The 22,419-nt window shown below is 45.8% G+C and overlaps 1 protein-coding gene across 3 annotated transcripts in view; it reads right to left on the bottom strand.

The window, feature by feature from the left end:
- Positions 1–14,804: 14,804 nt before the first annotated feature.
- Positions 14,805–22,419, bottom strand: part of blvra (biliverdin reductase A) — a 119,228-nt gene continuing 111,613 nt past the window's right edge. For all 3 annotated transcript variants that reach the window (XM_070881219.1, XM_070881221.1, XM_070881220.1), the window contains exons 6-7: positions 17,893–18,064; positions 14,805–15,074 (exon numbers count right to left, since the gene is read on the bottom strand). In XM_070881219.1, the coding sequence (XP_070737320.1) occupies positions 14,813–15,074; positions 17,893–18,064 (434 nt within the window). In that variant the 3' untranslated portion in view covers positions 14,805–14,812. The remainder of the gene's footprint in view (positions 15,075–17,892; positions 18,065–22,419) is intronic.

Below are 22,419 nucleotides of genomic sequence, written 5' to 3'. Positions count from 1 at the left end.
CAAGAATACCAATGGCAGCCATTACTGCGTGAAAGTTCGTGATCTGTAACTCGTCGCCAGTTGTTAAGTTCAGAATAACTCCACAAGACAGTGTTGTGAGCTCAACCATTGTGACCTTAGTCTCTTTAATGTAACTCCAAAGTGAGGAAGCAGCATGATGGATTGCCTTTTATACCTGCTTGCCCCAGGGTGCACAGGTGACCCTTAGGTCTCCCACAAGTGCGCCCCCTGGTGGCAAGTCTTATACATTGGTGAGGTTTGCATACATAACACTTTGTTACCAATATATGTTAATGATGTTTTGTATTAGTCTTTCTTTAACTGTTAGAAAACCACAGTTTTAGTTTTCAATAATACAGATACCTTGAATTTCTATATTGTCATTCTAATTTTAAAAATGTTAATTACTGTGGACCTGGATGTCATAAGTGAAAGAATCTGAGATGCAGTCAAAACCACGAATCTATTGTGGATTTTACAATCATTCGCATCTAATTCAGAACACACCTTTTAACGTAATAAATTTTTAAAAAATTTGTTCATGGGATGTGGGTGTCGTTGATAAGGCCAGCATTTATTGTCCTTCAGAAGGTGGTGGTGAGTTACCTTCTTCAATTGCTGCAGTCCTGGTGATGAAGGCACTCTCGCAGTGCTATTATGGAGGGAGTTCCAGAATTTTGACCCAGTGATGATAAAGGAACGGCGATATACTTACAAGTCAGGATGGTGTATAACTTGAAGCGGAACTTGCAGGTGATGGTGTTCCCATGCGCCTGCTGCTCTCATCCTTCTAGGAGTAGCGGTTGTGGGTTTGGGAGGTGCTAACAAAGAAGCCTTAGCGAGTTGCTGCAGATGGTACACACTGCAGCCATGGTGCGATTGGGGTGGAGGGAGTGAATGTTTAAAGTGGTGGATGGGGTGCCAATCAAGTAGGCTGCTTTGTCCTGGATGTTGTTGGAGCTGCACTCGTCCAGGCAAGTGGACAGCATTCCATTACACGCCTGACTTATGCCTTGTAGATGGTGGAAAGGCTTTGGGAAATCAAGAGGTGAGACACTCGCCGCAGACTGCCCAGCCTCTGGCCTGCTCTTGTTGCCACAGTATTTACGTGGCTAGTCCAGTTTAGTTTCTAATCAATGGTGACGCCCAGGATGTTGATGGTGGGGGATTCGGTGATAATAATGCCATTGAACATCAAATGGCGGTGGTTAGACTCTCACTTGTTGGAGATAATCATTCTCTGGCACTTGTGTGGAGCGAATGTTACTTGCCACTTATCAGCCCAAGCTTGAATGTCGTCCAGGTTTCGCTGCATGCGGGCATGGACGGCTTCATTATCCGAGGAGTTGCTAATGGCACTGAACACTGTGCAATCATCAGCAAATTTATTTTTTTAACTAAAAATTTTAACTAAAAAATGGCTCTGTTGCTAGTTGCACTGTCCAGCATGGAACTGAGTAATGGGAAACTCTTCGGTTCGATCCCTTGTCTGTTCTGCTTGTTGGTCTCAGTAATGATTGGATGCTGTGCTTGTCCCGAGGCTAGGGAAGTGGGAAAAAAAATCAGCCAGGGTTCTAGTTTCTGATTGATATCTAGTGGCCCCCTGCTGGATATTAGGTGGACAGGTTAGGGCTCAGGTGGAATACTTCTCCCATTCCTCACCAATTGATTTGTTTGCTGACTCTCCTGCCCAAGCTCATATGTAGAGAATTTCACTTGCCCGAAGTATAGAGAGTGACTGGCACCTGTTAAGTATACCACAGCATGAATCAGTGGCTTCAGGAGTGGGGCAGGTGGGCAGAAGAAACGTTTCAAGGACACCCTCAAAGCCTCCTTGATAAAGTGCAACATCCCCACTGACATCTGGGAGTCCCTGGCCAAAGACCGCCCCAAGTGGAGGAAGAGCATCCGGGAGGGCGCTGAGCACCTCGAGTCTCGTAGCCGAGAGCATGTAGAAAACAAGCGCAGGCAGCGGAAGGATCGTGCGGCAAACCAGACACCCCACCCACCCTGTCCTTCAACGACTGTCTGTCCCACCTGTGACAGAGACTGTAATTCCCATATTGGACCTGAGAACTTGCTTTTAGAGTGGAAGCAAGTCTTCCTCGATTTTGAGGGACTGCCTATGATGATGATGATTAAACTACAAAAATTACATCTATTGTGGTTTCTATAGCTGTTTTCAGCCTGTGCTATACTCTTAACAAGTACATTTTTGTTTTTAAATATATAAATTTAGTTCTTATGGAGCACAGAATATAGTTATCTTTTACAGTACAGCAAATTCAGAAGTAAAGGGTTTTATTTAAGAACTGTGACACATTTAATCCATCAAAATAACTGCTTCAGCGAATAAGACAGTTTAAATCAGTATCACTTTATTAGCTGACATGCTAATGAGACTGTTTGTGTGATTTGTAAAAGCATATTGAATCTTCACTGCAGCACTGTGATTGGTGCAGTTTAAGTCATCTTGATGCATGAGGAAATAAGCATCTCATGAATAGATCACCAGCAGGGATGGCTTGTGAATTTTATCCTGGAGTTAGGTTGTTATCAGAATTCCTGACACTTTGTCAGATTTTCTGCTGAAAAACAGCTTTTTAAGCAGCCACTCAGCAAGGCCACTAACATGTGCATATATTTTCAGGCAATTGGAAACATTTGATCATTCATTTTGTGACAAGCAGGCAACTCACAGTGTGTGAATTTCCAATGTGTTTCTGTCATTAAATGCAGAGACAAATGATAGCTTTCAGTCTGCAAAATGTCTCAGCTCTTTGAAGTTCCCAACTAGAAACAATGGCCACCCGTTGCTTATTCTGAATCTACATCAGATCACCATGGAACTGTTGTGACTGCTAGTCAAAGCCCCTTGCTGTTATTTATAATATCTGCATTAGGCTCAGGGGTTAAAATGCTCTTGATTTAATGAATTAAGTTTTCTTCCGGTGTTTGTTTTTTTGAGTTTACAGTTATATTTTCTGTTAAAATAACCTTTCATTATAAATATCTAAAATCTTTGGGTTATTAGAAACATGAGCTCATTTTCTCCAGTTAAAGAAGTAGACTGGGTAAATGTGGGTAAATGTTGCTAGCCTCTGCTAGTGGTGTAGCAAAAACAATAATAACAATTACTATTGTGTCTTTAATGTAGAAAAATATTTCAAGATGTTTCACAGAGGTCTAAGGAAAGAAATGGACACTGAGTCAAAGAAGCTGTTAGGAGGGGTGACCAATAGCTTGGTCAAAAAGGTGGGTTTTAAGAAGGGTCTGAAGGAGGTGGAGAGGTGGAAGGGTTTACTAAGGAAATTCGAGAGTGTGGAACCGAGGTGATTGAAGGCACGGCAGCCAATCGTAGGACGAAGAGAAGAGGGATGCTGAAGAGGCGAGAGTGAGAGGAACAAAGAGTTTAGGGGGCAGGTGGTTGTGGCATACTGGGGAAGGTTACAGAGTGAGACAGGGGATAGGCCGTGGAAGGATTGGAACACAAGGATGAGAATTTTAAATCTGATGTGGTGGGGGGACCAGTAGCCAATTTAGGCCAGCAAGAAATAGGACACTGACGACAGAGTCTTGGAGAAGCTGAAATTTACAGAACGTGGAGGATGGGAGTCCAACCAGGACAATATTGGCACCAAAGATGATGGCTTCAGTCTTCCCAATGCATCACTAAGGAAATTGCAGCTCATCCAAGACTGGATGTTGGACAAGCAGTCTGACAGCACAGAAGCAGTGGAGGAGTCAAGAGAGGTGGTGGTGAGGTAGAGCTTGATGTCATCAGCGTACATGTGGCAGCATTCTTCACAGGCATGAGGTAAGCAAGTGTCCATGTGTATGCTGATGAAACACAGCTCTAATGCTCCATTGAATCTCTTGACCATTGACTGCTATTACAATGCTTTTCTGGATCAAATCCTGGTAGAGCCACAACTTAATTTTAGTCTGGGAATCAAGCAGGAGCCTCATTGCTAAATACAAATCAGGGTCCTATGATGTATATAGGAACCCAATGCCATGTTCATGGTGCCCGTGCTGCACAAGTCCCACTTACGGGCAGAGTGTGGAATGTGGCCAAACTAATGTCCCTTAAAGAGATCTCTGGAGGCTGCCCAAAAAACAGTTTCTTGTTGGTTTATCAATGTACTCCTTTTCATGAGTAGCTCAGCTGGGGGCACCCCTGTGAGCGAGTGGGGTCTCGTGCAGTAGCTGAGCAGTACTCGGAACAGGCGGATTTGGAGTGAACCTTCTGTGACTCGTTTAAGGCTCTGTTTGATTGTTTGTACTGCCCGCTCTGCCTGCCCATTGGAGGATGGTTTAAACGGGGCCGAGGTGGCATGTTTGATCCCATTGCGGGTCATGAATTCTTTAAATTCGGCACTGGTGAAACATGGCCCGTTGTCACTGACCAGTATGTCAGGCAGGCCGTGGGTGGCAAACATGGCCCTCAAGCTTTCAATGGTGGCGGTGGCGGTGCTTCCCGACATTGTTTCACATTCAATCCATTTTGAAAAAGCATCCACCACCACCAGGAACATTTTACCGAGAAACGGGCCCGCATAGTCGACATGGATCCTCGACCATGGTCTGGAGGGCCAGGACCACAAATTTAGTGGTGCCTCTCTGGGCGCGTTGCTCAACTGAGCACACACGCTGCATTGCCGTACACAGGGCTCTAAGTCAGAGTAGATACCGGGCCACCACACGTGGGATCTGGCTATCGCTTTCATCATTACTATACCCGGGTGTGTGCTGTGGAGATCCAAGATGAACGTCTCCCTGCCCTTTTTGGGTAGCACTACGCGATTACCCCACAACAGGCCTGAATGGACAGCTCGTCCTTTCATCGCTGGAATGGCTTGATTAACTCTTGCATTTCAACGGGGATGCTGGCCCAGCTCCCATGCAATACACAGTTTTTTACTAAGGACAGCAGAGGATCTTGGCTGGTCCAAGTCCTAACCTGGTGGGCCGTGACAGGTGATTTATCATTTTCAAACGCTTCCATGACCATCAACAAGTCTGCGGGCTGCGCCACCATCAACAAGTTTTCAGGCTGCGCCATTTCCACCCCCGTGGTGGGCAATGGTAGCCGACTGAGAGCATCCGCACAGTTCTCGGTGCTTGGCCTGTAGCGGATGGTATAGTTATACGCTGATAATGCGAGTGCCCACCTTTGTATGCGGGCTGAGGCATTAGTATTTATCCCCTTATTTTCAGCGAACAGGGATATGAGGGGCTTGTGATTGGTTTCCAGTTCAAATTTGAGGCCAAATAGGTACTGATGCATTTTCTTTACCCCGAACACACATGCTAATGCCTCTTTCTCAGTCATGCTGTAGGCCCTCTCGGCCTTAGACAAACTCCTGGAGGCATAGGCAACGTTAGCTTGTTGTAATACACACCCGACTCCATACGACGACGCATCACATGCTAGCACAAGTCTTTTACACGGGTTATACAATACAAGCAGCTTGTTGGAGCATAAAATGTTTCTGGCTTTTTCAAAAGCAATTACTTGTTTTTTTCCCTATACCCAGTTCTCACCTTTACGCAATAACACATGCAGGGGCTCTAAGAGGGTGCTTAACCCCGGTAGGAAGTTACCAAAATAGTTGAGGAGTCTCAGGAACGACCGCAGTTCCGTGATGTTCTGTGGCCTGGACGAGTTCCTGATAGCCTCTGTCTTGGCATCTGTGGGCCGAATGCCATCGCCGCGATCTTTCTCCCCAAAAACTCCACTTCTGTTGCCATGAAGACACATTTCAACCTCTTCAGCCGCAGCCCTACGCGATCCAGTCGTTAGAGGACCTCCTCCAGGCTTTGTAGGTGCTCGACGGTGTCCCGACCCGTGACCAATATGTCGTCCTGAAAAACCACCATGCGTGGTACCGACTCGAGTAGGCTCTCCATGTTTGTCTGGAAGATCGCTGCAGCCGACCGAATTCCAAACGGGCATCTGTTGTAGATGAACAGTCCCTTGTGCGTGTTGATGCAGGTGAGGCCCTTTGAAGACTCCTCCAGCTCCTGCGTCATGTAGGCCGAAGTCAAGTCGAGCTTGGTGAACGTCTTGACTCCTGCCAGCGCCGCAAATAGGTCGTCTGCCTTAGGTAGCGGGTATTGATCCTGTCGCGAGAAACGATTAATAGTTACTTTATAATCGTCGCAAATCCTGACCGTGCCATCACTTTTGAATACTGGAACAATCGGGCTGGCCCACTCGCTGAATTCCACTGGGGAGATGATGCCCTCGCATTGCAGCCTGTCCAGTTCGATTTGCACTCTCTCCCTCATCATGTGAGGTACCGCTCGCGCCTTGTGGTGAATGGGTCGTGCCTCTAGGACCAAGTGGATCCACACCTTTGCTCCAGAAAAGTTTCCAATGCCTAGCTCAAAAAGGGAAGGAAATTTGTTAAGAACCTGGGTACATGAGGCTTCATCAACATGTGATAGCGCTCGGATGTCATCCCAGTTCCAGTGGATTTTGCCCAGCCAGCTCATTCCAAGCAGTGTGGGGCCATCGCCCGGGACAATCCAGAGTGGCAGTTCATACACCGTGCCCTCATAGGTGACCTTGACCATGGCATTGCCCAGGACAGTGATGAGCTCTTCGGTGTACGTTCTCAGTTTCGTGTGGATGGGGCTCAGGGCTGGTCTGAGTGCCTTGTTGTACCACAGTGTCTCAAACATCTTTTTACTCATGATGGATTGGCTAGCACCAGTGTCCAGTTCCATGGCTACGGGTAAGCCATTCAATGTTACATTTAGCATTATAGGTGGACATTTCATCGAAAATGTGTGCACCCCGTGTACTTCAGCATCTGCCTCCTCTCTCTGAGGCTCAAAATTGCTTTGATCCACCATGGACCGATCTTCCTCTGCCACGTGTTGGTAGGCAGGTTTTGCAGAGCTTGCAGCTCGCCTGAAAGCTCGTTGGAGGTGCCCCATTGTCCCACAGCTCTTGCAAACATACCCTTTGAAGTAGCATGAATAGGCTGAATGGAAGCCTCCACAACGCCAACAAGGTGTGAATTGCCTTGCATTCATCCTTTGTTGCGGACTCTGAGTCAACTGGGTCACCTGAGGCCTGCTGGCAGTTGCAGACTCGTGGTTTCTGCCCTGTACATTTCTGCTGGCAAACACAGTTCCAGTTAATTTATGAACATTGCTAGCACTTTTGTGCTGAGAGATTTGTTTGGTGTTATCACTGGTGGACATAAACGCCCGTGCTATCGTAATGGCCTTACTGAGGGTCGGTGTCTCTACAGCCAAAAGTTTTCGTAGGATGGTCTCGTGGCCAATGCCCAGTACAAAAAAGTCTCTGAGCATCTGCTCCAGGTAGCCATCAAACTCACATTGTCCTGCAAGTCGCCTTAGCTCGGCGACGTAGCTCGCCACTTCCTGACCTTCAGATCGCTGGCACGTGTAGAACTGATACCTCGCCATCAGCACGCTCTCCCTCGGGTTAAGCTGCTCCCGAACCAGTGTACACAGCTCCTCATACGACTTATCTGTGGGTTTCACCGGAGCCAGAAGATTCTTCATGAAGCTATAGGTCGGTGCCCCGCAGACCGTGAGGAGGACCGCTCTCCTTTTTGCAGCGCTTCCTTCTCCGTCCAGCTCGTTGGCTACAAAATACTGGTCTAGCCATTCGACATAGGCTTCCCAATCCTCACCCTCTGAGAACTTCTCCAGGATGCCCACAGTTTGCTGCATCTTTGCGTTGGATTCGTATACTCGTCGCCAGTTATTGTGTTTCTAACACAGATGAGACTGCACACAGGGAGGCTAAAGTAACAGTGACCTCAGTCTTTATTAAAACACTCCAGAGTGAGGAGCAGGCCTTAGGGGCCGGCTTATATACAGTGCTCCCAAGGGATGCTGGGATCCCTTGCGACTTCAGGGGATGCGCTCCCTGGTGGCGGAACATGGGAGTGCATGCTTTACAGAATACACAACAATAGCCATGTCCAGTCTTGTCCTCACCTGACTTTCCTGAATCGTGATGAGTCGTGGAAACCTTGGCTGATTCTTTTTTCCCTCAGGTACACTAAGGCCAAGTGCTGCACCTTGAATGCTGCCTTAGCTCAGATCAGTACAGAGCATCGATCAAGTTTCAGAGCTTTCTAGTCTGCATCTCTTCCATGGGCATTGTCTTTATAGACCGATTTACTGGTGGAGCCGGCAAAGGTGAAAAATTTCAGGTGTAGTTTGTAATTTTTTTCCTCCAATTTTAAATCTTTACCTTTCTGTTCAAATCACTTGCACCTTACCTGAACCAAATAGGCGATCAGGTGACCTCTACCTATCTTTCTCTGTAACTTGAAGCTAAGAAATGGACCAATGACAAGTCCATGATTTTCCTGTGTGTGTGTGCTTTTAACTATCTAGGTGCAAAATTGCCCCTTTTTGCGAGGGCCGTTAGCACCTATGGCAGCACAAAACAATTTTGCCCGGATGGCGGGGGGGTGGGGGGGGGGGGGGACGGGAACGGGTGGGGGTGGGGACACTACCATGAGAAATTGCCCGGGAGTTTGCAGCGGCATGCGTGAGCGGGTGTCAGAGCCAGCTTCACGGGTCACGATGCTGGCCGACATCCGCTCGCCAGCTGGAAGTTAAAGGGGAGGTCGCCTGCACCCTGCGCTGCCATCTTAGATTTTTTGCTGACTCTCGGGTGATTCCAAGCTGCCATCATGCAGCGCAACACTCTGTTTTGGGTGCCTGGCCACAGGCCTGTTACCACGCTGCCCTGGTGGTCCAGCAGAGGCCATCAGAGGCCTTGCAGTGTGCGGAGCGGCTCTTACTTTTAAGCGAAGCTTCCGCATAGTGTTCCCAAATGCCTCCCGTTAGCGCTGCTGGTCCCGTCCCTAAAGGTAGTGCGCTCCATTTCCTTCGAGGGGTGGTATGCCCAATTCAGTGGCTGGGACAGGAGGCGACGCAGGGCACAGGAAGTCCCGCCCCAATCAGGCTACCACCCCCAATCATGTGGGAAATCTTAGTAATATTAACCTAGAACAGATTTCCATCACTACAGAATGAACATGATAGTTTTTTTGTTCAATATTCTACTAAGATAAAACACAAACATGCCATTTGTTAAGTATTTTCTAACCAATGCGCAATCTTTGCTTAATGTTCAATTCTGAAAGGCTTAGACATGAAAAAGTATGCACACAACACAGTAACTGCATTTCTTTGTTGGCTGTGAAGCTGTTTGGTACATCCAAATGACCTTTTCCTTTTTCATATAAAGTAGTTGGTTTCAGTAGCTAGTACAGTGCAAACAAGGAGATGTAATATTACAACACAAAGAGGAGAAATTTTCTCCGTGATCCTGAATCTCAGCCCTAACTGGGAATTCCCTCCTTCAGCTCGACCAGTACTGCCACTGCCGGCTCTTTCCCTGCTCATCACGTGCAAATTGGCGGAGGGGACATGGGGCCCAGGTAGCTGTAAAATTTCTGTCCTGTCTGCCCATTTACCAACGCTTCCTGAGGCTACCATGGAGGTAGGCTCTGGGAAACCACATTAACGGTCCTGAGTATCCCATTGGAATGAAAGGACCTTGAAGTGACCACCTCTCCTCCCAATCTATTCCAGCTCGGGAGATTGCAGGACACTTTAACATTATAGCAGACGCCTGTAAGATTTTTAAATCTGGCATTAAATTGACAGTGAGACTGATTCTTTTAAAACAATTCGGAACAGTTTATTAAAACACACACACATGCACATTTATCAGCAGTCATCGGCTATCCTACGGATCTTACTTAGTTACAACAGATACAATGTAACAATAATGATTTATAAAAAGGTATACGTCACTTTCCTCTGGCTGGCTGACTGAACATACGGCTTGCTGTTTCGGCTGGTCTTCAGCAGGAGGTCTGCCGTGTGCTCAGGAGAGATAGCGCAGTCTGTGCTTGAGTTTTTATATCTCTTAAGTCAATTGTTCCTCAGAAAGCCTCAGAAATGGACCTTGGTTTCAGGGCAGTTCCTTATTGGCTTTCCTCACTCGTGTCTGCTGGACTGGCCCAGCCATCCCTTGGCTTTCCAATTAACACAATAAACAAACACCATGCTGGAGGTCTGTGAGCTTCCATTTTGAATCTTTCAAAACCGTCTTTTCGTATAGTCTACACTTTCAACATTTATACATACACAGAATCAATTTTATTACTGAACACTTTTATTCTTACACGCCTGAGGTTTGCAGCAGTTCTGATTTTGCCACTTCCCCTGGTGAGCTCCCAGCACTGGCAGGTAGACTGCCAGGAGCTGGCTGAGAAAGTGCTCATTTGTCTGACCTGGGAAATTCCTGGACTTGTGAAGCTCTCTTTCACAAATCTTTTAATATAAAATATACTATTTATATCATTAAAAGTAACAACGAGAAACAAGTATTTGATGGAATGCACATCCTCCAGCTGGGTTCATATGTTCATGCTAGTTTCTTACATTATGACAGTGACTACACCTTAAAAATTACTTCATTGGCTCCACAGCGCTTTGGGACATCCTGAAGTTGTGAATGTTGCTATATAAATGCAAGTCATTCTTTTTAGTCGGCACAGCAAATGGAATAAGATGATACAATGCTTTAGGAGTGAAGGAATCCACCAAATATCATAATCATGATGTGAGATTTTTGCAGCACTATTTTCCATAACTAAAAAATCAATAAGAAACTTCACACCTAGCTAGATTTTTTTGGATGTTCTAGGATGAACTTTAAAAAAAGCTAAATTTATTTAGTGCTTTTCACATCGTCAGGACATCCTAAAGCACTTTACAGCCAATGAATTACTTTTGAAATGTTAATCACTTTTTCTCCCTAACATGGTCACACATCTTTTTGTAAAAACCCAGACAAAAGAACCAAACTACTGTTTTGTAGCGAGGGAAGAAAGAAAGAAAGACAGACTTGGATTTATATAGCACTTTTCATGGCCACTGGATGTCTCAAAGCGCTTTACAGTCAATTAAGTAGTTCAGAGTGTAGTCACTGTTGTAATGTAGGAAAGACAATCATCAGGGAAGTTGTTACCTTGGAATTATATTAATCAAAATGGTGGAGCTGGCAAATTAAGATGAAGAGTGCATAGCATTTTATTAAAATTTTTGCTAAATTATGACATTTTGGAACTAGGGTCAACGTGTACTTTTAACATTACTATAATGAGAGCTTAAGGATACAGCAAGTGTTTAGGGAAGAATGTTCCTTTGCATTCAATTAATGCTCAATTTTCAATTATTAATCTCCCAGCATACATATGGCCACAAAAGAGAACAGGGACACGTCTGGCTAATAATTTTATGTTGCTATGGAAACAATCAAATAATATTAAGCCACAACTGTCAAGTGCATGGAGTCTTACTAATGGACAAAAAAAAATACTGCAATTTAACTCCTTGTAACTCTTTCCCCAGTTATTGCTTAATACAAAAGCTGTGTGCATAACACAAAATTACACTAACTCCAGTCATCTAAAGTTTCAGTAATTAATAGCATGAGTTAACAAAACAAAAAGAACAGTCCAGAGAAAGCAAGTAGCAACGTTCATCCGACTGCTTGTTAGTAACTGTCTCTTATGACCAGGATATACATTACTTTCTATTATTCATGTAAGTGGTGAAAAGATCTCAAACAAGGTATCCATATGCATCAGAATTTAAAAACCCAAGCATACATATCAATCCCTAAAAACAATCTATCAAACCAACAGAGCACCAATTATATTTGTAGAGTCAGAAGCAAGAGTATTCGGAATAAAGTGGACGAAATAACTGCGCAGATAGCAGTTAACGGATATAATGTAATTGGCATTATGGAGATATGGCTCCAGGGTGACCAAGGCTGGAAACTCAACATCCAGGGGTATTCAACATTTAGGAAGGATAGACAGGAAGGAAAAGGAGATGGGGTGGCGTTGCTGTTTAAAGAGGAAATTAATTCAATAGTGAGGAAGGACATTAGCTTGGATGATGTGGAATCTGGATGGGTGGAGCTACGGAATACCAAAGGGCAGAAAACACTAGTGGGAGTTTTGTACAGACCACCAAACAGTAGTAATGAGGATGGGGACAGCATCAAACAAGAAATAAGGGATGCGTGCAATAAAGGTACAGCAGTTATCATGGGCGACTTTAATCTACATATTGACTGGGCTAACCAAACTGGTAGCAATGTGGTGGAGGAGGATTTCCTGGAGTGTATTAGGGATGGTTTTCTAGACCAATGTGTCGAGGAACCAACTTGAGGGCTGGCCATCCTAGACTGAGTGATGTGTAATGAGAAAGGACTAATTTACAATCTTGTTGTGCGAGGCCCCTTGGGGAAGAGTGACCATAATATTCTTCATTAAGGTGGAGATTGACACAGTTAATTCAGAGACTAGGGTCCTAAACTTAAAGAAAGGTAACTTCGATAGTATGAGAAGTGAATTGGCTAGAATAGACTGGCGAGTGATACTTAAAGGGTTGACGGTGGATAGGCAATGGCAAACATTTAAAGATCACATGGATGAACTTCAACAATTGTACATCCCTGTCTGGAGTAAAAATAAAATGGGGAAGGTGGCTCAACCGTGGCTAACAAGGGAAATTAAGGATAGTGTTAAATCCAAGGAAGAGGCACATACATTGGCCAGAAAAAGCAGCAAACCTGAGGACTGGGAGAATTTAGTAATACAGCAGAGGAGGACAAAGTGTTTAATTAGGAGGGGGAAAATAGAGTATGAGAGGAAGCTTGGGGGGAACAGAAAAACTGACTGCAAAAGCTTCTATAGATATGTAAAGAGAAAAAGATTAGTGAAAACAAACGTAGGTCCCTTGCAGTCAGATTCAGGTGAATTTATAATGGGGAACAAAGAAATGGCGGACCAGTTAAACAAATACTTTGCTTCTGTTTTCACGAAGGAAGACACAAATAACCTTCCGGAAATACTAGGGGACCAAGGGTCTAGTGAGAAGGAGGAACTGAAGGATATCCTTATAAAATGGGAAATTATGTTCGGGAAATTGATAGGATTGAAGGCCGATAAATCCCTGGACCTGATAGTCTGTATCCCAGTGTACTTAAGGAAGTGGCCATAGAAATAGTGGATGCTTTGGTGATCATTTTCCAACAGTCTATTGGCTCTGGATCAGTTCCTACAGACTGGAGGGTAGCTAATGTAATATTACTGTTTAAAAAAGGAGGGAGAGAGAAAACGGGTAATTATAGACTGGTTACCCTGACATCAGTAGTGGGGAAAATGTTGGAATCAATTATTAAAGATGAAATAGCAGCGCATTTGGAAAGCAGTGACAGGATCAGTCCAAGTCAGCACGGATTTATGAAAGGGAAATCATGCTTGACAAATCTTCTGGAAATTTTTTGAGGATGTAACCAGTAGAGTGGACAAGGGAGAACCAGTGGATGTGGTGTATTTGGACTTTCAAAAGACTTTTGACAAGGTCCCACACAAGAGATTAGTGTGCAAATTAAAGCACATGGTATTGGGGATAATGTACAGACGTGGATAGAGAACTGGTTGGCAGACAGGAAGCAGAGAGTCGGGATAAACGGGTCCTTTTCAGAATGGCAGGTAGTGACTAGTGGAGTGCCGCAGGGCTCAGTGCTGGGACCCCAGCTCTTTACAATATACATTAATGATTTAGATGAAGGAATTGAGTGTAATATCTCCAAGTTTGCAGATGACACTAAACTGCGTGGCAGTGTGAGCTGTGAGGAGGACATTAAGAGGCTGCAGGGTGACTTGGACAGGTTAGGTGAGTGGGCAAACGCATGGCAGATGCAGTATAATGTGGATAAATGTGAGGTTATCCACTTTGGGGGCAAAAACACGAAGGCAGAATATTATCTGAATTGCGGCAGATTAGGAAAAGGGAAGGTGCAATGAGACCTGGGTGTCATGGTTCATCAGTCATTGAAAGTTGGCATGCAGGTACAGCAGGCGGTGATGTAGGCAAATGGTATGTTGGCCTTCATAGCTAGGGGATTTGAGTATAGGAGCAGGGAGGTCTTACTGCAGTTGTACAGGACCTTGGTGAGGCCTCACCTGGAATATTGTGTTCAGTTTTGGTCTCCTAATCTGAGGAAGGACGTTCTTGCTATTGAGGGCGTGCAGCGAAGGTTCACCAGTCTGATTCATAGAAACATAGAAACATAGAAAATAGGTGCAGAAGTAGGCCATTCGGCCCTTCGAGCCTGCACCACCATTCAATATGATCATGGCTGATCATTCACCTCAGTACCCCTTTCCCACTTTCTCTCCATACCCCTTGATCCCTTTAGCCGTAAGGGCCATATCTAACTCCCTCTTGAATTACCGGGATGGTGGGACTGACATATGAGGAGAGACTGGATCAACTGGGCCTTTATACACTGGAGTTTAGAAGGATGAGAGGGGATCTCATAGAAACATATAAGATTCTGACAGGACTGGACAGGTCAGATGCGGGAAGAATGTTCCCGATGATGGGGAAGTCCAAAACTAGGAGACACAGTCTTAGGATAAGGAGTAGGCCATGTAGGACTGAGATGAGGAGAAACTTCTTCACTCAAGAGAGTTGTTAACCTGTGGAATTCCCTACCGCAGAGAGTTGTTGATGCCAGTTCATTGGATATATTCAAGAGGGAGTTAGATGTGGCTCTTACGGCTAAAGGGATCAAGGGGTATGGAGAGAAAACAGGAAAGGGGTACTGAGGGAATGATCAGCCATGATCTTATTGAATGGTGGTGCAGGCTCGAAGGGCCGAGTGGCCTACTCCTGCACCTATTTTCTATGTTTCTATGTTTCTATTGTGTTAATTTGGTGGAATCTGCTCACAGAAAACTCTTATCTCATTGGCCAGGTCTAGGCAGTGCAGGATGCGCTTCTTTTCAGAAGGCTTGGTGGGTTTTTGCCCTGTTAGTTTCTGGGCAAACAGGTTGAGGTCTTGCATGAATAGACTGACATGGTCATTAGGTACTTCTGGAATATGATCCAAAATGTCCGATTTGAACTGGAAATTGATACATTTTGTGCGTTTTAACCCTGGTCCTCTTTCCTCAATCCAGATTAAGGGTCTAAAATAGAATTAATAAAGAGTAGGCACTTGATAAGATATATCATACAACTTCTTGATATAACAACAGAACTTTTACCCGTGTACAACTTAGTGTCTCGGCATCAGTTGTCATTTAATCACTCTGATTCTCAGCCTTCTTTTACTTCAGACCTGATTCTACCACTCGAAAAGCAAACTCAAATATCATAGTTGGAGCCACTAGGAAATAGATACCTCTACAAAAAGCAAAACCTTTTCAGCAATAATTCATTATAATTCCGATGATGCCTGCAGGATATATTAGATTAGGTATATAAATGTTGTGCTCAGAATAAAGCTACATTCAACTGTGTTGTAACAGAGACTTCCTGGAGAGGAAGAGGTCTTTAATTAATGGGGTGGGATACAGATTCTAACTCTGAATTTGTGAGTCTGCCAGATACTACTATTGTAAATTGTCTAGAGTTACAATTTCTAAGATAAGGTACTTGTGCAACAGAAATATAGGGGTGATCTTTAACTCCCACAAATGGGTGGGTTAGGATCGGGTGAGATGTTAAAACTTTAAAAATCTTAAACCCAACCCCAACCCACATACTTCCGGGTTTAAAGGGGGAGGGACAAGGGGTGGGTGGCCAACCTGCTCCCAGGAAGTGGGTTGGTCATTTAAATATTATAATAAGGCTGGCAGCTTCAGATTTAACCTGCTTTGCAGGCTGGCTGCATTTTCCAAGTCTCAGGAAACCTGGCAGCTGAAGGGAGGTAAGGACAGCTTTGGGGAGAAGGTCAGTGCCTTTACCACACTGCTTGTGGGCCAGGAGGTGTCCCGGCCCCCCACGCTTACCTTCTTGCCTTGGATCAGATCCCCACCCCCATTCACAACCCCTGGCTTCGTGGATCAGACCCCATCATCCCCCAACCCGGGGTCGGGGATTGGATCCTCCCCTCTCCAGTAGCAGCTACAGGATCCCTACCTGGAGCTACGGCCTGCTCCAGAGAGCTCCCCGCCCGACTTGAAGTCAATTCTGTCAATCAGGCTGACTTCCGGGTGGCGATCTTGGCAAAAAAACCCGCAAGCTGCAGAGTTAAAACCCGGACTTTTAGATTTCCCATTCGAAGCTCCGCCCACCTCCCCCCCACCTTTGTAAACCACCCGTCAAGATCAGGGCCATGCTTTCATGACCCAATCTCAAACCCACACAAGATTACTATAGGTTTTCTAAAATGTTTGGAACATTGATTCTCTGTGGATTAGTCCAAATATGCTGGCATATAGTATGCGCCATAGGGAAAATAGAAGTATCAATACAGTAAACATATTATAAAAATCTGTTCCTAATTCGTGAAAGAAAGTACCTCAGAAACAGGGCCTAAAATTAACATTTTGGCACAACAGCAAACTGGAACACCTCAGAGAGATCACCTATAGAAAAGGAAAATGGGTGGCAAAACAGGGCAGGGTAGCCTTTGTGCATCTCTCAGCAGCTGGTTCAGAGTGGCATTGGCAGAAGCATTGGACCAATTCACCCACTCTTCATTTACAACTAAGTGTATAATTCAGGAACATTAGAGATAAACAAATGCAAGTTCATACCTCGTAGGGATATAATTTTTGTGGAAAAATCTGATTACTTCACCTCCTACCATTTTGGGTTATTTTATACTGCCTCTTTGACTTGCCACATCACATGCCAATTCCCTCAAATTAGGGTAAACAATCTTCTCCAGGTCTTCAGACTGGTCATTCTTGAGTCAGTTGTCATAAAGGCATGATGGTGCTGGAGGTTGACTCACTGTTTGCTTTTTGCTCCCTCTATGCAGTTCTCTCCCCTTCACTTGGTGCCTGCCCCAGTTGTTTCTCTGCCATCAAACTGAGTGAGGTCAGTACTATAGAATAAAACACCTTTTCACTTTATGGACCCACTGTCTAAAACAAACAGTCAAGCCAGAAAAAGGCACAGATAAGATGCAGGGTAAATCTTCCTGTACTCTTATTCCTCTTAGGCAGCCCCTCGGAGTCGAGGATGACTTGCTTGCACACTAACATGAGTTCTAAGGTGGCTGATGACTCCAACGCGGGATTTCCAGACTGGCACAGGTGGGGTAGGTGGTGGTTGAAGGGACGGGTGGGTGGGTGCTTGGTTTGTCATATGCTCCTTCCGCTGTTTGTGCTTCCTGTACTACCTTCCAACAGCAGGCCTCAATTATCCACCCAGTACAATGATATAACTGCTCTTCATGTTGGCAAAATTTGATTTAAACCTAGGCTTTCTTCATGTCAGAAAGCACCGTTCCTCTGTTCTGAACCTTCCACTGAGAATCCCGCTAAGAATAAAATGTGTAGAACCAACTGTTCTGTGACACAACTTCTTGAAAAGGCCAATGTGTTTTCCACATGCTGTTAAATAAGATCTCTATAGTCCAATTGAGTAACTGAATGAGACTGTCCAATTAATATAAAGTCCTCATTAATCTAGTATTCTCCAAGTGCCAAGAGAGGCAGCATTTTTATCCTATTTTCTCAGCTAACTTTGAAGCCAGGTCTCTGAAGTGAAAGGAGAGTGTTGCAATCCACTGCACCAATCTGACTTAAAATTCCAAAATTCTCTCTCCCTCTTTCTGAGGGCTTTCCCATTACTGCTACCGCTACCACTGATCTTTAGCAACCGCCTGACAAGAACACTCACTTTGATGGACACTATTAGTTTTTCTCTTGCCTCTCTGTCTTCAGGAAAATGGGCAGTGCTTCAATTACACTTTATAAATGTATTTTTTTTATATTGCCTTCAATTAGTAGAACTAAAGATTGTCACATAACTAGTGTCAGAATCACTAACCTGCTATTCTTAGTGTGGAAGTGTGTTGTCATCTTCCAGTACTGCTGCTTTTGTTGCTCTGCCAATGTAGCAGATTTGAAAGTGAGCTCCCCAAAGAGATCCACAAGCCAGGACAGACGGGCTATCCCACTAAAGGCAGGGAATCCATTGCGTTGCCGATCCAAAGGTCCACCTAGAAAATAATTGGTACATATACTGACTGCTTCGCTACAACAAACACTTAAAGTATATTATACAAAAATTAATTTGATCAGAACACCAAACACAGACACTATCACGATAAACATCCTCCATGAAACAAATGATGTAGAATCAAAGAATCATAGAATAATACAGCACAGAAGGAGGCGATTCGGCCTATCGAGTCTGCTGGCTATTTCGAAGAGCAATCCAGTTAGTGCCACATCCCTGCTCTTTCCCCATTTCCTTGCTATTTTTTCTCTGTCCTGTATTTATCCAATTCCCATTTGAAGGTATCCACCACCCTATCACCCTAAATCCTTCATGATTTTAGACACCTCTATCAAATCTCCTCTTAGCCTTCTCAGCTCTAAGGAAAACAACCCCAGCATCTTTATCCACATAACTGTAATCCCTCATCCCTGGAACCATTCTAGTATCTTTATCCACATAACTGTAATCCCTCATCCCTGGAACCATTCTAGTAAATCTCTTCTGTACCCTCTCCAAAGCCTTTGTGTACTTCCGAAAGTGCGGTGCCCAGAATTAGACACAATACTCCAGCTGGGGCTGAGCTAATGTTTTATATAGGTTTAGCATGACTTCCTGGCTTTTGTAATCTATGCCTAGGATCGCATATGCTTTATTAACTGCTTTGTTAACCTGTCCTGCCACCTTCAAAGATTTGTGCACAAGCACCCCCAGGTTGCTCTCTTCTTGCACCCTGGGGCAAGCAGGTATAAAAGGTGATTCACCATGCTGCTTCGGCACTCTCGAGTTTAAATAAAGAGACCAAAGTCACAACAGTTTGAGCTTACAATACAGTCCTGTGGATTTATTCTGAACATAACACGTTGCATCGAGTGTTGGGGCGTACGCACTGATGACTGTGGCACATTGGTTCTGGGATAGAGTAAGGCGAAGAGTTATGAGGCGTTCGTTAACCCCGCAGGGAGAGTCTTTGAGGCGATCGACCAGTTCATTTTTGACGGGCGAAGCCGACTCCGTGAAGGCGGCGTTCTTCCTCTGGTTTTCCTTTTCAGAAAAAGATGTAACCTCCACCATGTTCCTTGAGCTGGCCTTTCCCTGCCCGCCGGGTCTTGCTTAGGGCGGCGATGTCAATGTCAAAATGTCTAAGTTCCCGGGCAATATTGGCGGTGCGCCGTTCCGGCCTGTTGCTGTTGGAATTGTCCATGAGGGTCCATGGAGACTGGAGTGCCGTTGAGTTTAACTTTTAACGCCATTGGAGGGATTTTGGTGGTGAAGGTGGGTATCCCATATACTTCCTCTTCATCCTCAGGTTGAGTTGCCTCTCCTGCTCGTTCAGCGTGATCCTCGTTGGATCGGTCGTCCTCTCCTGACTCTGCCATGTGGTGAGTCACAGGTCATTTGCACATTTGCTGGAGGTGCCCCATTGTTCCACAGCCCTTGCACACATAGGGCTTGAATCGACATTGATGAGCTCTATGACTGCCCCCGCAGTGCCAACATGGTGTTAATGGATACGCATTCACGCCCCATGGTGGAATCTGAGTGACTCTAGGCCTAGGTCTGGCCTCTGCAGTCGTGTGGGCCCTGCCCTGTACCGTTCTGCCTGCTGAAAGCATTATTTTATGCAAGGTACTTGCCGGCGAGCTTCGATTCTGTGAAGATATCTGTTTTGTGTTATCGCTCGTGGATATGAAGGCTTGGGATATCGTGAAAGCCTTGCTCAGATCTAGGGATTCGGCATACAGCAGTTTGCAAAGAATGACCTGTGGCCGATTCCAAGCACAAAAAAGTCCCGCTACATTTCCCACAAAGATCCTGCAAATTCGCACTGTCCCACAAGGCATCTTTGATCGGCGACAAAGCTCGCCATGTTCTGGTCCTCGGAGCGATGGTGCGTGTAAAAGCGATACCTGGCCATTCAGATGCTCTCCTTCGGCTTCAGGTGTTCCCGAGCCAGCGTACACAGCTCTGTGCATGTCTTGTCCGTTGGTTTGACTGGTGGCAGCAGAATTTTGAGGAGGCCATGTATCGAAGACCCACATACGGTGAGGAGAATCGCCCTGCGCTTGATCGCTGTCTCAGCCTTGTCCAGTTCATTGGCCACGAAGTACTGGTCGAGGCGCTCCACGAAGGCTTTCCAATCATCACCCTCAACAAATCTCTCAAGAATACCAATGGCAGCCATTACCACGTGAAAGTTCGTGATCCGTTACTCGTCGCCAATTTGTTATGTTCAGAATAAATCCATAGGACAGTATTGTAAGCTAAAACTGTTGTGACTTTGGTCTCTTTATTTAGACTCCAGAGTGCCAAAGCAGCATGGTGAATCACCTTTTACACCTGCTTGCCCCAGGGTGCACAGGTGACCCTTAGGTCTCCCAAAAGTGTGCCCCCTAATGGCAAGTCTTACATATTGGTGAGGTTTACATACATACATAACACAATGGATGAGGCTAAAGAGGGTTTTTATTCCAACCTCGAGACATCCCTGTCCCGCGTCCCCACGGGCGACAAATTGATCCTCCTAGGTGACTTTAATGCCAGGGTTGGCAAAGACACAGCCCTCTGGGGAGGTGTGATTGGCAGTGAGGGGATAGGGAAAGCCAACTCCAGCGGTACCCGACTCCTGACAAAATGTCTAGAACACGAACTCCTCATTACCAGCACCCTGTTCCGCCAGAGGGACAAATACAAGGCATCGTGGCAACACCCTCACTCCAAACAATGGCACCTGTTCGGCTATGTCATCGTCCGAGCCAGGGATCACAAGGTGTGCATCACCTGCGCCATGACAGGAGCTGATGACTGCTGGACGGACCATCGCCTAATCCGATCCATCATCAATATAAACATAGCCCCAAAGCAGAGGACACAGCAAAAGCAGTGCCACAAAAAAGTTAATGCTGGGGCACTTAAAGACCCAGCTAAGAGAGCCCTATACAGCCAGCGCCTCACAGTTAATCTGGTGTGCCTTGATGACCCTGAGATGCTGAATGCCCACAGCGCTTGGTCTGCCCTCCAGGTCTCCATAAACAGTGCCTGTGAAGAGACACTTGGTTACTCAACTAGAAAACACCCGAACTGGTTTGATGAAAATGATCAGGAGATCCAAGAACTAATAGATCGTAAGCACAGAGCATTTCTGAGCCTCAAGCAACAACCCAACTCGGGAGCTGCAAAGCAACGTTACAGACGGCTCAAGGCTGAGGTCCAACAAAAAAAATGGGACCTAAAGAACAGGTGGTGGATGGAGAAAGCACAAGAGATACAACAACTGGCCGACAGTCATGATATGCGAGGATTCTTCATTGCAGTCAAGGCCACCTACAGTCCAAACTCCCAAGGCCCCACCCCACTCCTGGCCAAGAATGGGGAAACACTCATCAAGGACACCGAGGCTGTCAGGGCCCGCTGGAAGGCGCACTTTGAAGATCTCCTCAATCGAGACTCTGCCTTTGATTCGAGCGTTCTCAACTCCATCCCGCAGCATGTGACCCGCCACCACCTCAGTGAAACCCCAATACTGTATGAGGTAGGCAAAGCCATAAAACAGCTCAAGAATAACAAGGCTACTGGTGCGGATGGAATCCCTGCTGAGGCACTAAAGTATGGCGGAGAGGCGCTGTTGGCACGGATACATGACCTCATCTCTCTCATCTGGAGGCAGGAGAGCATGCCGGGAGATCTCAGAGATGCAGTGATCGTGACCATCTTTAAAAAAGGGCACAAGTCCGACTGCGGCAACTACAGGGGAATCTCCCTGCTATCAGCCACTGGGAAGGTTGTCGCTAGAATTCTCCTCAACTGTCTTCTCCCTGTGGCCGAGGAACTCCTCCCGGAATCAAAGTATGGATTTCGTCCCCTGCGGGGCACAACGGACATGATCTTTGCAGCGCGACAGCTGCAGGAAAAATGCAGGGAGCGTCCTTATACATAGCCTTTTTCGATCTTGAAAAGGCTTTTGACACTGTCAACCATGAGCGTCCTCCTCCGTTTCGGATGCCCCCAAAAGGTTGTCAACATCCTTCGCCTGCTCCACGACGACATGCAGGCCGTGATCCTTACCAACGGATCCATTACAGACCCAATCCACGACCGGACTGTGGTCAAACAGGGCTGCATCATCGCTCCAATCCTTTTCTCAATCTTCCTCGCTGCCATGCTCCACCTCACAGTCAACAAGTTCCCCGCTGGAGTGGAGCTAAACTACAGAACCAGTGGGAAAAAGTTTAACTTACACTGCCTCCAGGCCAGGTCCAAGATCACCCCAACCTCTGTCGTTGAGCTGTAGTACACAGACGACGCCTGCGTCTGCGCACATTCTGAGGCTGGACTCCAGGATATAGTCGATGCATT

The sequence above is a fragment of the Pristiophorus japonicus genome, chromosome 5 (genome assembly GCF_044704955.1).
Source record: "Pristiophorus japonicus isolate sPriJap1 chromosome 5, sPriJap1.hap1, whole genome shotgun sequence".
NCBI classification, from domain to species: Eukaryota; Metazoa; Chordata; class Chondrichthyes; family Pristiophoridae; genus Pristiophorus; species Pristiophorus japonicus.
This window is presented reverse-complemented; position numbering and strand designations above follow the sequence as displayed.